We start from the raw sequence: 15340 nt of genomic DNA, 5'->3' as shown, positions 1-15340 counted from the left end.
AAAAACCTAAGTTTTTTTGGTAGGAAAAAAAACTAATTTATTGCATATAAAGATTCTCTTAAATTGTTATACATTTTTAGATGATTTTGGTTTGATATGATCTAGCATTATTCTTGGTATTCTTTCTTATTTATTGGGTATTTTTCATGTCATAGTGTAGAATTTTTCGATTTTAGATCTTCAATATTCAATTTGCAATTTTTTTTATTTTAATTATTCTCATCGGTGTCTAAAAATCTTAGGATCATTTTTAGTTTAACTTTCAAACTTTAAAAACTCAAATTTTACTTTTTAAATTTTAAATTAGTCTCACTTGAGACATTTTTTTTAGAATTTATATTAAAAAAATAAAAATAAGTAATTTTTATAATCATGTGTCCTTTTATTTAGAACTTTGGTTGAAAATAAATAGAAGAAGACTACATGACCATACCTAATTCTTATTTCTCTATCTAATTTTGACAAAAATTCTAACAAAAATGATGAAGTGAAAGTTTTAAAATCCATAAATTAAGTGAGAATGACAAAAATTTTAAATTACTGCCGACCTGTAAAATCCGTTTAATAAATATATTTAAAATTATGATGCTTATTATATTACGGTATTTTTTTATAAAAAATTTAAATTAAAAATTTTTCACTAATTATTTTTTTATAAATTTTTATTAATAAATTAAAATCACTTATTTAAACGGAAGAATTAAAGGTCCTTAATCCTCTTTACTATTATAATTTTTATTTCTTCCTCTGCACTATAAATAGAGGTCCCCTCTTTGGTGCTTCCCTGTCAACGTTCCATTCACTCGCACCACAACAATAACAAGTCTTTTGCTCTTCCAAAGCGCACGCAGAGACTCACGAACTCCTCCATCAATGGCCACTAAAGTCTACATTGTGTGAGTCTCTCTCTCTGTTATTTTTGTTTATGCTTTGATTGTGGTGCTCTCTTTTTTATTGTCCGGTTTCACCTTTTTCAACGTATTTAGATAACCCCATTAGTTGTTTCCAGTCGCTCTCAATATATGATTTCTGGGTCCTTCAATTTTTCCATTTTCTCTTTCTTTTGATTAAATAAAGTGGAACCGTTTTCTGGGTTTGTTTAAACAAAGGAATTGCTGAATTGGAAAATCTGGTGGCTTTTTTATGACGCCAGTGTTGAATTCGCATTGGGTGATTCAAGAGTAACTTTATCCAATCTTCTTGTCGTGAAGAATTTTTCATGGCTGACCTGTTCATAGATGAAAAAAATTTATGTTCTTCAGTGGTGAATACATTTTGCAATACTTCAACTATCTTGAGGAATTTCCTGCTAAAGTCCGGTAGCTTTTTCTTTTTTAATTAATTAATTATTTTTCTTTTTTCCTTTGCATTCTTGTGTGACGATTCTTGGATTTATTTATTTATTTATTTTTTGTGGTTGAAAGAAACAAGTCAAAACGCTTTTATTACATTGAAAGGCAGAGACTATTTGCCAATTCTCTCTAGTGCTTAATTTTGGCTTGTCAGCCAGAGATCAAATGATTACAACATAGAAAGATTTTTATCGTAGAGGCCTAGATCAAGGCTAAAAATTGCAAAATTTTTATCTTCTTTCGTGAAAAAGCAAAGTCATAAATATGTCTTGAAGAGTTTCTGGCTTTTGGGGGGCTAAGGGCTCTGTAGTTTTGGCATGGCTTGATAATTGTCATCTGTTGAAGAGTCAAGTCATGCTGTTTTGATGCCTGCAATTAGCTAAAGTTGAAACATTAACTTTGCATGTTATTCAAAAAGGATGATTTTGATAATTGTAGGAATTATATAAAGCTTGTTGAGATGACGTGATTAATATGAAAGTGAAAACTAAACTAACCCTTATAAATCATGATTGGGAGGGAAAAATTGTACAGCGTGTGGTTTCAGAAATCATCATTATTGAGATGGGTTCTGGTACACTTTCTCATGTGCAACTATTTTAGTATTGACTTTTTCTTGGTATTTTTTTCCTTGGTTTTTTCTTACTTCTGCGTTTCTTCTGTTTTACCTTTTCATTGAAAACAAAGTGGGTTATACGGGATGGATATTATTGGTGGCGCTACTATGTACTGTAACTATTTGTTTTATCAAACAAGTTAACTAAAATTTATTGGATATAAAAATATATTCTATTGGTAGAACACAGTTTTGAGGTATAAGATCTTCGTCGGATTTTGTTAAATTGTCACACTTTATTTAATTTGATAATACGATTCTTATTTGATCAAACAGTAAAAAAGGTCTACCTCAGTTGTTCTTATGGTTAAGAACTGTGTTCCACCAGCAGGGTATTTCTATCGTTCTCAATTATAGAATTCTCCAATTTATAGTCTTTGAACTATGTGGTGTCACTACCAAGTGATGACATAGATTGATGCACTGGTGGTATGGCTAATAATTTATACCGACATCAAAGTCAAACTTTGTAGGAAACTTCTCTTGTAAGAGTCCCATCATCCTGTGTGGCCATTTTACTGTCACCATAACAAAAATATCTTGCTTATCTTTTAAGTATCGTGTGCTTTTTTTTTTTTTCAAATGTTTTGGTCCCCGGGCTAACGACCTTTGGCCTTGTAAGAGGAATATAATTGGGAGATATGGTCTGCATCATGTCCTTAAAACTGTATATAATTAAATCTTATGTGTTCTACACTGTTATGAAGCTTGCTAACTGAATAAAATTTTGAAACTCCCAAATGCTTGCTCAGTTACTATTCCATGTATGGACACGTTGCAAAGCTCGCCGAAGAGATACAAAAAGGAGCTGCATCAGTTGAGGGAGTAGAAGCAAAGCTATGGCAGGTGCGAAAATGTCATTGAATTCTTCACCACTAATGCATAATATTTATTTATTTGTTTTATTTTTCCTACTGGCTTTACCTAAAGATGTTTACCGGCAATTAAATTCTCAAAACAGGGAGAAATGCAGCATGCTTAAAAATTTGGAATATTTGTGTTTGGAGTTGTTGTTGTTTTTGTTTTTGTTTTTCACGTTTTTTGAGAAAAAAAAATGAAAACGGGAGAGAAACGACGTTTGGCACAATTAAAGATAAAAAACGGAAATCAAAATGATTTTTTAGTTTAGTGTAAAATGAGAGAGAAATAAAAAACGACTTTTAGTCATTTTTCATTTTTTCCTCTCTCGAGCGGAGAGAGAGAGAGATAGAGACATTAATGGATTTTTTTATACTGAAAACAATCTCCTGATAAAACTACTAAATGCATTTTTAAAATGATTTATGTCTGAGATTGAAAACGTTTTCATTTTCATTTTCTTACAAAAAACAAAATCATTTTGAAACAAGTTCCAAATGCATATCGCGATTAATTTGATTGTTTTTTTTTTTTTTTCTGGAGAATTAAATGCAGGTTGTTCCTTCCTAATTAAAGTCCAATATGATGCCATGTTTTTTATTTTTTTTATTTTATTTAAATAACGTCTTATGATGCCTTGATGTTTAACAGCTATGTTATGCCTTTTTGTAGCCTTCTTTAAAACTCTGTTGTCCTAATTTTAGCTTCTCCAGGATACATGTATGGAATATGAATGATACTTACTGAACAAAAATGTAATATGTATGAGCGCTTTTCTTGAATTTTCCTTTTTCCACTAGCAGTAACCGTATGCTTCAAAAAGATTCAGTTTTTGTATAACAAATCTGATTTGTCTTCTGAGCAAAAATTATAGTATGCTAATGCTTATCATTTAAATTTTGCACCTCAACAGGTACCCGAGACGCTGCCAGATGAGGTTCTTGGAAAAATGGGCGCTCCGTCAAAGAGTGATGTCCCTATCATTACACCTAATGAACTCGCTGAGGCTGATGGGTTACTATTTGGTTTCCCAACCAGATTCGGAATGATGGCTGCACAATTTAAAGCATTTTTTGATGCTACTGGGGGTTTGTGGAGAACACAACAACTTGCAGGCAAACCTGCTGGAATTTTCTACAGCACCGGATCTCAAGGAGGTGGACAAGAGACTACTCCGTGAGTTTCCATTTCTTCCAGAACTTTTTGTCTCATTTTTCACAACCAAAGTATCATGATAGTGAACTCTACGTTAACAGTTTGAAATTTGACCTTCGTATTCGAAAAACTTTGCAGCTTGACTGCCATCACGCAGCTCGTTCACCATGGATTGATCTTTGTGCCTATTGGATACACATTTGGAGCTGGCATGTTTGAGATGGAGAATATTAAGGGCGGCAGCCCTTACGGTGCGGGAACCTTTGCTGGGGACGGCACAAGGCAACCATCGGAGCTAGAGCTACAGCAAGCTTTCCACCAGGGGAAGTACTTTGCCGGTGTTGCTAAGAAGCTCAAGGGAACTGCTTGAGTTCGTTCACCATACTTACCTATTCACTATTCAGCATTTTTCTATACTTGCACAAAATACTTTCCTATTCAACAGTCTTAATTTTCCAACTTCATGTTCTCGTAAACTATTGCTTTGTTTGGTATATGTGCTACTTTATACTGTATGGGGATGTTGGATAAAATGATATCTTTGCTTAAGACCTTTTCTCATTCCTTGTCCAAGTGAGGCAGAACCAATTACTTATTCATCTCGTCGTACAAAATGATCACAGAAGGCCTGAGGACTTTTTTCCTTACATTTTTTTTTTCTTGGACAATCCCATACATAAGTTATAACTTTTAAGAACGCATGCACTGATGCACATACTAAAGATCTACATTCAAACTTCTTTTGCCACGTCCCAAAATTGGTATAAAAGTTTTTTTTCTTTTTTTCCTAAAAAATGGAAAATAACACCATGAATTATATTCGTATATAAATAAAAGGCATGAGTTAGGAGTTTAAACTTAGCTAAGTGATTATATGTGTGAGTGTGTGACCTAAGTGGTTTTATTTCTGTTTAATATAGTGACAGTCATAGGTCCTACGGCCACGACATATTAAAAGAAAAAAAAATCAAGCTTATCTGCTTGTTACAAGCTCTCGGAATAGGGTAGTAGCTTCAGGGATAAGTCCTTGTCATATCCTCTAAAAAGTTATCTGCTCAATGAATGGTACTCTCTGTAGTCTGTACCAAAGTAAGAGATTTATTAGGGGAGAGAGAGAGAGAGAGAGACAGAGAGAGATACTCTCTGTAGACAGAGAGAGAGACAGAGAGAGACAGAGAGAAAGAGAGAGATACTCTCTGTAGTCTGTACCAAAGTAAGGGGGTGTTTGGTACCTAAATTTGTTTCTTGATGATGGAATCATAGTTCGTGATTTATTATAGTATTTTTTTTCATAAAATATACACATAAATTAAAAATAATTTTAATCACATAATTCTAATTCATGAACCGTCTTCTAAAAAATCTACTCAATGAATGGTACTTAATGTACCAAAGTAAGAGATTTATTAGGACAGAGAGAGATGCTCTCTGTAAACAGAGAGAGAAACAGAGAGAGAGATACTCTCTGTAGTCTGTACCAAAGTAAGAGAGCAGAGAGAGAGACTTATTAGGGCAGAGAGAGAGAGAGATTTATTAGGGCAGAGAGAGAGAGAGATTTATTAGGGCAGAGAGAGAGATTATTGTGGCAGAGAGAGCAAGAGAGATTTATTAGAGCAGAGAGAGAGAGATTTATTAGAGCAGAGAGAGAGAGAGAGAATTTATTGGGGCTGGATTTTGATGAGAAAGTCCAATTAAAAAAGAAGGCTTTGCCCAACTCTTATGCCATAATAAGGCAAGAGCCCAAACAAAGAGCAGGCACATGCTATTGAGTAGGCAGACAAAGATTGGAGTGATCCATAAATTTTTTTGCATCACATTCAGCTAAAAGCATTTCTCCTGGTTCCAAACGACCATTTCTGTTGCTCGGTTGCTTGGTTTTTCATTCTGTTCAATCTATTTTCTTCTTCTTGTCTTTCTTACTTTTGGGATAGCCATCTAATTCCGTTCCCTTGAAAGCCAAGTAGCTATTTAATTCTAATAGATCTATGGTATAGATAACCACCACAGCATTTATAATAATCAATACAAATCTCCTAGTAGTATATTTTTACTTACCATTTGGTTCATAGGTTAATAAAAAAAACACACACAAATTTTATGTCATAAAATATTTTAACATAAAGATTTCAATTGTGGTTCAAAATCCAAGCATATATGAACCAAACGCAATGACAAAACGGAAATTTTTATGAGTGGTGGCTAATAACTACAATAAAAATTAAAAGGAAATAATATTGTATTTTAAACTTTTTAGATGGGATTATGTATAATTTTCTAAAAGTGTTCTCATATATATACATATATACACGTATACGTAAATAGGTAAAAAAAGGAAATAAAAAAAAAGGGAGAAAGAGAGAAATAGGTCAAGACTTGAGATGAATTAAAATTAATAGGTCAATAGTTTACATAAGTTAATAAATAGGTCAAATTACTATTTTCGTCCATAACTTGTCTGGTTATGAACCATAACTTGACAAGTTATTGTCCATAATTGTCCATAACTTGTCTGGCTATGAACCATAACTTGACAAGTTTGTTCATAACTTATCTGGTTATGAACCATAACTTGACAAGTTATAGCCTATTAATTTCTATAACTAAAAATTGGCCTATATATTTTCTTGAGCTTTTCATATTGGCATATTTTCTACTATTTTCCTAAAAAAAAAAGTTGAGGGGGACTTGAACCCCTAGGTCTTCATTGTCTACGTCACTAACCAAATGGCACTATAATATTACTAAAAAAGAAAAAAAAAATCATGTCACAAGAGATAGATGATATGATCGTAAAATCTCTTCAGATTGCACAAGTACATATATGTTTATGTGAATTGTGAGACAAAATTTTTTTTTTTTTTTTTTTTTTTTTTTTTTTTTTTTTTTTTGAGATAACCATGTGTCGTGTTACACATCCAGAACAACTTAATGGCCAAGTTAAAGAGTAATTGTTAGTCTTGTCTTCATGAGAACGCAGGGAAGGAAAAATGAAATTAATTACCCGAGCCTTACTTTTGCGTTATATTATTATTGTCTCAAATTTCAAACCACATATCATGAGGATCAAAGCATATATAATGATGATGTTACCTTCATGCTTGATGAATGTTGAAGGAAAAGGAAATCTTATCAGTCTTTTTCTCATCACGCTTTGCAAGCTTTTATTTCCCTTAGCCAATAAATTTTCAACTGCGATAATATTTACTTTTGTTGCCAACAAATTTTCAACTGCGATATATGTACTTTTGTTGTATATATTGTGCCTACTATATGAACCTTAAACAGTCTTTAGCCTTCCTTCACCAGAAACTCTCAACTTTTTTGTTTTTGTTTTTTTCTTTTCATATTATGCTAACCTCCTTATTGATAGCTGAGAAAAGATCATATAACTCCTTTTGAATGGGATCACCACTAGGCAGTAGATTCAAAGGGTAATATAAAAGGTTTGTGATCAACAAAGCTAGCTATTATGTACATACAGAATCTAAAAGGGTACTACTCATTTCCTTTTTTCTTGGATAAAAAGAAAAATGGAACTTAGAAATATCAAACTTTTGTTATTTATTTATTTGTTTTTAAATAAACCACACAGAAGCAAATCATAGAAGAAACAGGTAGATCGACCACAAGGGTTGATCATGTACAACTTTGATGCGTGAGACGCTAGATATACGTGTATGTTGAATTAGATTCAAAGTAATAATAAAAAAAAAAAAAAAGAGGCAAAGCTTTTTAAGCATGTAATCAAAAGAACTTGTAGCAGAAGACAAGCATAGTTTGCCATTGATTAGCCAAAACAAGAAAAAGAAGTGCCATTAAAGCAAAATTGAAATTGTTGAGTGTCATACATATATAGAAACACACAAAGCACATATATTACTTTACTAATATCACAATGATGCCAATATGCTTTTCCTTTTTAGTATTCCTTTTATGTTTCTTCTTTTTACTTAGTTATATAACCACATCTCAGGAGAGAAATATATATATATATATATATATATATATATATATCAGAATTGAATTCCATTGAGAGAGAGAGAGAGAGAGAGAACGGTACTGATACTGATGCTTGGAGGTATATGGTATAACATCCTTTGGCCGATCAATTCAAGAAAGTCACCAAAAGATGAAAAAAAAGCAGGTGCCAAGAGATACCAACCAGCAAGATTTAACAATTAAAGTTCTTCTTTCTCATGATTAGTCATTTTTCAAAGGGATTCTTCAATGTTAAGTTTCTATATTTGAAATTCGCATACTAATTGCTTAGGCTTTTCAAATTTGGTTCTCCTGAATTTCTAAACACTAGCGCCTAATTGATACATCATATCAATCACACTCGCATCACTTTAATTTTATTTTTAAAATTTTTTTTTTTTTTTTTTTTTTTTTTTTTTTTTTTATATCAGCTACAATTTAGGATATCTGCTTATTTTAAACAAAGAATGACAATTAGCTTCTTTTCATGTCGGAATTTCACATGATGATTCTGATTTGCATGCTTAGAAGTTAATTATTAGAAGAAGGCGAAGGGAACAAGCGATCTGTTACATAACAAATTAGACTTCACAAACTTAGAATTTAATTGGACACGCTATAACGCACACTAGTGACTAGAATAATTAATATGGTGATACTCATTTTCATATTTTATTTTCAGTAAAATCTAAATAGAATTCCTTCGGCAAATCAGTTTCGTCAAAAAATATAATCACTATTCTGAAAATGATTGCATGGTTGTAATATATTTGGCCTCCATCAGGTATATATAGCTGTACATTTCATGCTGATGTTAGTAGACAAATTTGTTCTTCCTTTAATAATTCCACATACACAAAATATTCTACTCCCTTAGTGAAGAAAATTATCTCTTTCATTATTAATAGGATAATAACAGGGACACTGACTCTAATCTCAACTCTTATGTACCAACTGATTTGATATGTGAGTTGTCAATTTTATATTGGTGGACGTTTAAAATATTGTCACGCCAATTAATAAAAAATATTGCATCTACTAATAAAAAGATGGCAACTAAGACCATCTCTAATGCAAATACTACTGCCAATTTTATATTTAACATTAAAAATTATGATATGGTATGTTATTTTCATTTTTACTCCAATGCATAATACTATTTGAAATGTTAAATCTACTTTTTTCATAATTATTAAGCTTTGGAAGTTGTGAAAGTAAACTTTTATTCTTAAAATAATTAGAAAATGTAAAAGTTGCATTGATGACAAGAAAAAAATAAACATTTCAACCAATAATAATCAGATGCTAAATTTCTCATATGCTATACTTGGTGAAAAATTTGTCATAAAGTATATTATTATATGAGAAATTTGGCACAACAAATAACATTGTATTGGAGAGTATTTTTTGCACTCAAATGTTAAATTTACAATTGGCACATTAATTATATCATTATATTAGAGATGCTCTAACATAACACATCAATTAATACATAAAAACTAAGATTTAAGTTGGAGTCCCTATCATTACTCTAATTAATATTAGCCTCATTTGGAGATAGGGGGTCACGAATAGCTAGAGGAGCGGCTTAAAAGGAACTTGTCAATTTTTTTGATAAAGTAAGGAACTTCGTCAAATTTTAAATAAAGTTGAAAGTACTTTTACAAACTAACAAGTCTTTTATATTCCCTTAAAAATGGAATAATCAGGTTTTTTTTTTTGTAATATTAATATATCTTTTCTATGGATGATTCCATTCTCTCTACTGCTTTCCTCTCTCTCTCCATGGTTCAAACTTCAAAGGATGCCACAACAAATATTTATGTATGTGTGTGTGTATATAAAGTACTGTGATACCAAACTCTACACTAATAAGGCTAGTCTTCCTTGTTTGAAATTGCAGCTCCGTCGTAAATGAACCCAAATTAGATTTTAATAAATTCGAAAGGGTACTATGATCACATGACTAGCTACAGGGATATATATATATATATATATATACTCTTGATGATTCAGTATCCTATTGTCAGCGTATTTATTGCAATTATCATTATGGATATCTCGAAAACAAAAGTGTGTGTTTTTGCCATGTTCATGCTGGGAAAAGTGGTGAAAATGTTTCCCAATTAGCTTAACAAAAGTTCCGGAACGAATAAGCTCTAGAAAACACGTAATGATTAAATATAAGATTACCCATAATTAATGATCTGGTTTTAGCTGTTTTTAAGGATGTTACAACTTTACAGAAGAGCTAATAATAGAAAATGCATGTGATCCATCTTGAACTGTCTTCTTTAAGACAAGCCCCATAAGTGAAGCCAATAGAACTAGTACTGCTGATCAGCATTATCTGCGTTAGGGGAATAAGTAGTCAATATATATATGCACGTACCCAACCCCCATATTTTTGTATCTTCATGTATATATTCTTACCATGACAATTTTTTCTTACTTTTTTTTTTGGGAAAGAAATCTATATATAATATGTAGAGAAAGATTAGTATCACTCTTTATGTCACTTTCTTAGTCGCTCTCTACATTTACTGTTTGACACGTTGACTTCACTAACATGATATATTATTATTTAAACAGAAAATAAAACCGTAGAGTTTACGTATTATACAGTAAATGTAAAAAGTGATAAAGAGAATGAAAAAAATTAATGTTAACATTTTTCTAATATATATCTTCTTCTTATAGATATATAATAAATAAAAATTACAAGTAGGATCGAACTTACATTCCTACCTAAAACCCCTCCCTAACCTTCCTGCCCATTACTAGACCAAAGAGTCTTAGGCGTATCCCCACCATGTCATGTTATATATATCTTTAGACTAACGAAATAATTTGGTGAAGCGAATTAATAAATCCTTGTTTTAAAGAATACATCTTATAAATATTTCTGGAGCTGGGTACCAATAATTATTAGGCCTATTAAAGAAGCGGGATATAAGCTTAGTTCTAATTTAATTACCTTAGCTTATCTAAAAAGTGTTGTTATAGATATTGATAAATAATGGATGCAAACGCTTATTTTGATTCCAGAGAATTTATATTCTAATCAAGTGGCTGAGAATTGTCCAAATCACGTATTTGTTAACACATGGGTGCACTACAATATGGCCATTTTACAGGAAGCACAATGCTCTGTATATGCAATATAGTATATAGTGTGTGTGTATATGTATGTATGTATATGTATATAAAATATAATATATAATAGGCATATTTGGTGTTTCACACGCGCGCGCGAAGACACACTCGCGCATGCAGAAGTAACTCTCTTTTCTTTTCTGTGATATGAGCCAGAAACCCTAAAACAGCCACTGTGGGCCTTTCTCTGACTTCCACCATCACATGCCTAACACATAAACAAAGTGCGAAAAAGTTGGGACTCAGGACCCCCAATTCAATAACCTCCACTCAGTCTCACGATAGTCCATTTAACAATGATACAATAAAGAAAATAAATTACTTTATTATTAATTCTTCATCTCCATTTTTTTTTTGTTCTTTAATAATTGATTTCTTGCTCTCAAATAATAAAAGGTGGTGTGGGCCCATGTATACATATACATCAACAGGAACATAAGGTTCAGTATCCCCCATCTGCTAAATTCAGCTATTTTTGTCAACATGAAAAAAATAAAAAAAAAAAAAAAAAAAAAAAAAAAAAAAAAAAAAACCAACATAAACAACAAGAACATAAACAAACGACAACAATGATCCGCAAACTAATGTCGACTTCCGCTAAATTTAGCACCTGTTCCTGCTCCTAACCCACCTGATCTCTTTATATAATATTAATATAAAACCTAACTATCATTATTAATACGTAATTAATAATAAACTTCATACCCATACATAATTCCTTTTTCTACCCTACATCATTGATCTTCTCGCAGCTGGCCCAGCACTTGTCTGTCTCTCTCCCTCTCAAGAAAAATCATTGTCTTTTCTTTAGCTAGCTTTCCTTTACTTTCTCCTTTTATACCATTCTTTCTTTAGCCTTTCTTTCTTTCAATTCTCTGGTACATCACGGCAATTGTGTGGCTTCAGCTACCTTTTTCCATACACAACCATTTGTCATGTCCACCAACAATATGAGAAACTCCATATTACCCACTGGCTAATTTGATTAGTGTTACGAGTACCATAATTAGTAGAATCCTTACTTTGATGCTTGCTGCTATATATATATATATATTTGTGTATATGTGTGTATATATATATGTATAGCTTGTGATGATCACCTGAAAGTCCCTCCAAATGTTGGTGTCCAAAAATCAGTAGTGGTCTCATTTGCAACTGGGAATGTGCTTGAAATAGGAACCAAACAGAGTCCTCGGCTTTTCAGATCTTGTTTTGGGCTAATTTCTTGGTCCTTCGGTTTAATCGAACCCTGCGGTTAATTACATAATTAATCCCTCATACGTATAATATAATTGGTTAATAGTACTGTTTATCGTAGATTTATAATTGATTAAGAGCTTCTTTTCCAAGTTCTACCTGTTGTTGTACTTGAATATTAGAAGCCCCATTCTTCATGTACGGAGTACTTAAAACCTGAAATCACATAATTAAAGAAACTTTTTACAATTACTAAACCCAAGTAATATCAGACAAGGAAATTAAATTCTAATAATTATTAGTCTAGTACTAACATATATACTAAGGAAACGTACACTGACTTGATCGTGAAGGAATTTTATGTACTCGATGGCTTCATGTAGAACGGAAGCTGTATCAGTCTGCAACGAAAAATACGATTCAAAGGGTAAGCTTTTGGATGTACAATTGGATTTTTTGTTTTTAGTAACACGGAAAGTTTTTCTTTTCTTCTTTCTCACTGTACCATTACTCTCTCAAAAAAAAGTCGAAGAAAAATCCAAAAGTTTACCTTTCCGAAAGGCGAAACTAGTTGCTGGAGAGCAGTGATTCGGTCCCCCAGCTTCTCTTTCCGGACCTATTACCCCAAAAAAAAAAATCAAAAATTAAATAAAAAAACTTCAAAATTCTTATCCACCCATTTTCATGTTTATTATTAAGAAAAATTAAGCTTGATGAAATATGTGTGGTACCTTAAAAGTTGGTAATGGCGAAGGCGTTTCGATTCTAGCTCGTTTGAGCACAGGTTGTTGATGATGATCACCAATACTACCACTACTACTTTTCTTCACAACAGATCCCGAGTCCTGAACGTCTTCATTAGGCTGAAAATTTTTGAACGCCTAAATCATTAACTATAGTATATATAAGCCTTCAAACCCTAGCAGCTAAAATGATAATATTTTTCATGGTCTCAAACAAAACTACAATCAACTTTACCTTTGTGGTCGTGAAGTTATTACACTTGGGTTTCTCTTCAAAAGGTGTCACGTACTGTAATTGCTGCGGCAGCGAAGTAAAAAGGCCGGCTCGGCCGATGATATTGTTGTTGTTTTGGCCTGCAGCCTCTGAGGCGTTCCAAAAAGGTGTATTATTGGAGAAGTGTAGACCGCCAGGCTGTTGTTGTAACTGCTTTGGCGCTGAGAATCTAGGCCAAGAAGATGATACCATATTGTTGTTGCAATTATTAGACCCGTAATTGACCGGCGTCGACGACGAATTATTATAGTTGATAGGTCGGTTGTTGTTGGAAAAGGAATTTTGTTGTGGTAGTTGATGATCATGATGAGCTTCGTCGTCGAACAAGCTTTGCAACAACGTCGCCGTCGTCGACGAACCGTACACATAAGACGGTGATGAGCTCACCGGTAAGCCCGCCGACAAGGCTTGGCTTGTCGTCACCGTACTGCAGTTACCAGAGAAATCTTTTGGGATTTGAGTAGAGGACGAATCTAATAAACCGATTTCTTGCCGGTAATTCAACTTTGTTCCCATGTCTTCTTGAAGCATGGAATAAATATTGTTACTCTCTGCTCTTCCGCTACTATTGTAACAAATCAAATACATATTGTAGAATAAGTTAGAACTAATAATTTATAATAACACAATCAAATCGTGTAATTTTATGTACTTACTTGAGAAAATTGTTATTGGATTGGTTCAAATCTGAGGTTGAGAGGCTAAAACCCATCATTTGCGCGGTGGAATCGATCAAAACACTACTGCCGCTACCACTGACGGAGTTAATATTATCGTGACTTTGGTATTGAGGCTTTTGAACTTCTTGAAATCCACTATGAATATTGTTATTAGAAGTACTATCACAAACCGAATTAGTGTCTCCTGGGGAAGACCTTGCCAGCTTGATGTCAACCATGTCATGGCTCGGCCAACCAAACCCCGCCACGTCATGACTTAGCCCCACAGAACACGGCGACGCCGCCATGAACACGCTTCTCGATGAGCTCCACCAGTTTCCGCCGCAAATCCCGCCCTGAAACTCCTCAGCCATAGCTAGCTAGCTCTTTTATGTGTATATTTTCCTCTTTGGGTTGACGTATTATATATAATATGACGGGTCGTGTATTCAAATATACATATATATAGACAATATATATGTGGCTTGGGGGTTAAGGTTGGGATTTATATATATGTGAATGGGAGTGGTACGGATGTTGTGCAAACTAATTTTACAGGTATCCGGTTGACATTTCTACTGAGATGATAATTGGACAAATGAGGAGAGGAGAGAGAGTGTGAAAGAGCATAATTTGGAATCGAATTTTTCTTTAAATTTGCTTTTCTTTTTTTCACCTTTGTTTATTTTATCGTATTCGATTTGGGATTAAATTTTTTATTTAACTTCTTCTTCTTCTTCTATCATATAATTTAAGTGCATATGTTTTGGAAAATTCTTGTTCCTTATGAATAAAGGGATATGGTGGTATGATGGTGATGATGATGATGATGGTGATTTTGTGCATGTGCATGTGTATATGATCTGATGGGCACGTCATAGTTTTGGACGAGTGATATACTTTCTTTTTTTTTTTTTTTTTAAGTTTATGGTTGAAATCAGATCAGACGGTTGGAATTGTAAAAGCATAGGATGAACCTTTTAATCAGGACCGTTAAGGAGTTGATGGTCCAGGTGTATTGATTGTAGGTTACGTTTCCTAATTCCCCGGGAGCCATTGTAGCGCGTGAAGGTCACTTTTTGTAGCTTCAGGAATAGAAAAAAGAAGAAGAAACATATCATTGTAAGCAAAAGTAGTTCGTTGTGAATGTAATTCCAAGCACTGCAAGATATATGTATATAAAAGCCCACAAGATAAGCTCCTTAATCTTTGTGAAAACAAATATAATGCAATTATTCGCTTGTTTTAAATTATCTATGGTTTCGGTTCAGTTTTCTGGTAAAAAAAAAAAAAAAAAATTATATATGTTTGCTTTCTTTTTTCTTTTGACATTAAAGAGAGAGAGAATATAG

At 32.8% G+C, this 15340-nt stretch overlaps 2 protein-coding genes across 5 annotated transcripts; one reads left to right on the top strand and one right to left on the bottom strand.

Moving 5' to 3' along the window:
- The first annotated feature begins 789 nt into the window (after positions 1-789).
- LOC21388481 (probable NAD(P)H dehydrogenase (quinone) FQR1-like 1) lies at positions 790-4558 on the top strand. The gene is made up of 4 exons (XM_010112713.2): positions 790-896; positions 2721-2814; positions 3740-4002; positions 4120-4558. The coding sequence occupies exons 1-4, from the start codon at positions 874-876 to the stop codon at positions 4349-4351; spliced, it is 612 nt and encodes a 203-aa protein (XP_010111015.2). The 5' UTR covers positions 790-873; the 3' UTR covers positions 4352-4558.
- Positions 4559-11477: 6919 nt separating this feature from the next.
- Positions 11478-14551, bottom strand: LOC21388480 (transcription factor bHLH112). Of its 4 annotated transcripts, none has more exons than XM_010112712.2 (8): positions 13986-14551; positions 13291-13894; positions 13044-13175; positions 12863-12928; positions 12648-12713; positions 12472-12528; positions 12216-12364; positions 11478-12091 (listed from the first exon to the last, which is right to left on the bottom strand). In XM_010112712.2, exons 1-8 carry the CDS (start codon positions 14360-14362, stop codon positions 12049-12051), a joined length of 1494 nt encoding a protein of 497 aa, XP_010111014.2. In that variant the 5' UTR covers positions 14363-14551; the 3' UTR covers positions 11478-12048. The 4 variants fall into 4 exon arrangements, with proteins under 4 accessions (XP_010111014.2, XP_024030962.1, XP_024030961.1 ...); XM_024175194.1 differs by having other exon boundaries at positions 11478-12025; XM_024175193.1 differs by having other exon boundaries at positions 12654-12713.
- Between the last annotated feature and the right edge of the window lie 789 nt (positions 14552-15340).

This window comes from Morus notabilis, unplaced genomic scaffold, assembly GCF_000414095.1.
Source record: "Morus notabilis unplaced genomic scaffold, ASM41409v2 Scaffold392, whole genome shotgun sequence".
Taxonomy (NCBI): Eukaryota; Viridiplantae; Streptophyta; class Magnoliopsida; order Rosales; family Moraceae; genus Morus; species Morus notabilis.
The sequence above is the reverse complement of the archived record's forward strand: the minus strand, read 5'-3'. Positions and strand labels throughout refer to the sequence as shown.

Excerpts from the sequence above, each read along its gene's own strand:
- LOC21388481 (XM_010112713.2), top strand. The coding sequence starts at position 874 with ATGGCCACTAAAGTCTACATTGT. Across the intron at positions 897-2,720 it reads GCCACTAAAGTCTACATTGT|TTACTATTCCATGTATGGAC; the intron begins GTGAGTCTCTCT and ends ATGCTTGCTCAG. Across the intron at positions 2,815-3,739 it reads TAGAAGCAAAGCTATGGCAG|GTACCCGAGACGCTGCCAGA; the intron begins GTGCGAAAATGT and ends GCACCTCAACAG.
- LOC21388480 (XM_010112712.2), bottom strand. The coding sequence starts at position 14,362 with ATGGCTGAGGAGTTTCAGGGCGGGATTTGCGGCGGAAACTGGTGGAGC. Across the intron at positions 12,929-13,043 it reads CGCCATTACCAACTTTTAAG|GTCCGGAAAGAGAAGCTGGG; the intron begins GTACCACACATA and ends TTGGGGTAATAG. Across the intron at positions 12,529-12,647 it reads TCCTTCACGATCAAGTCAGT|GTTTTAAGTACTCCGTACAT; the intron begins GTACGTTTCCTT and ends ATGTGATTTCAG.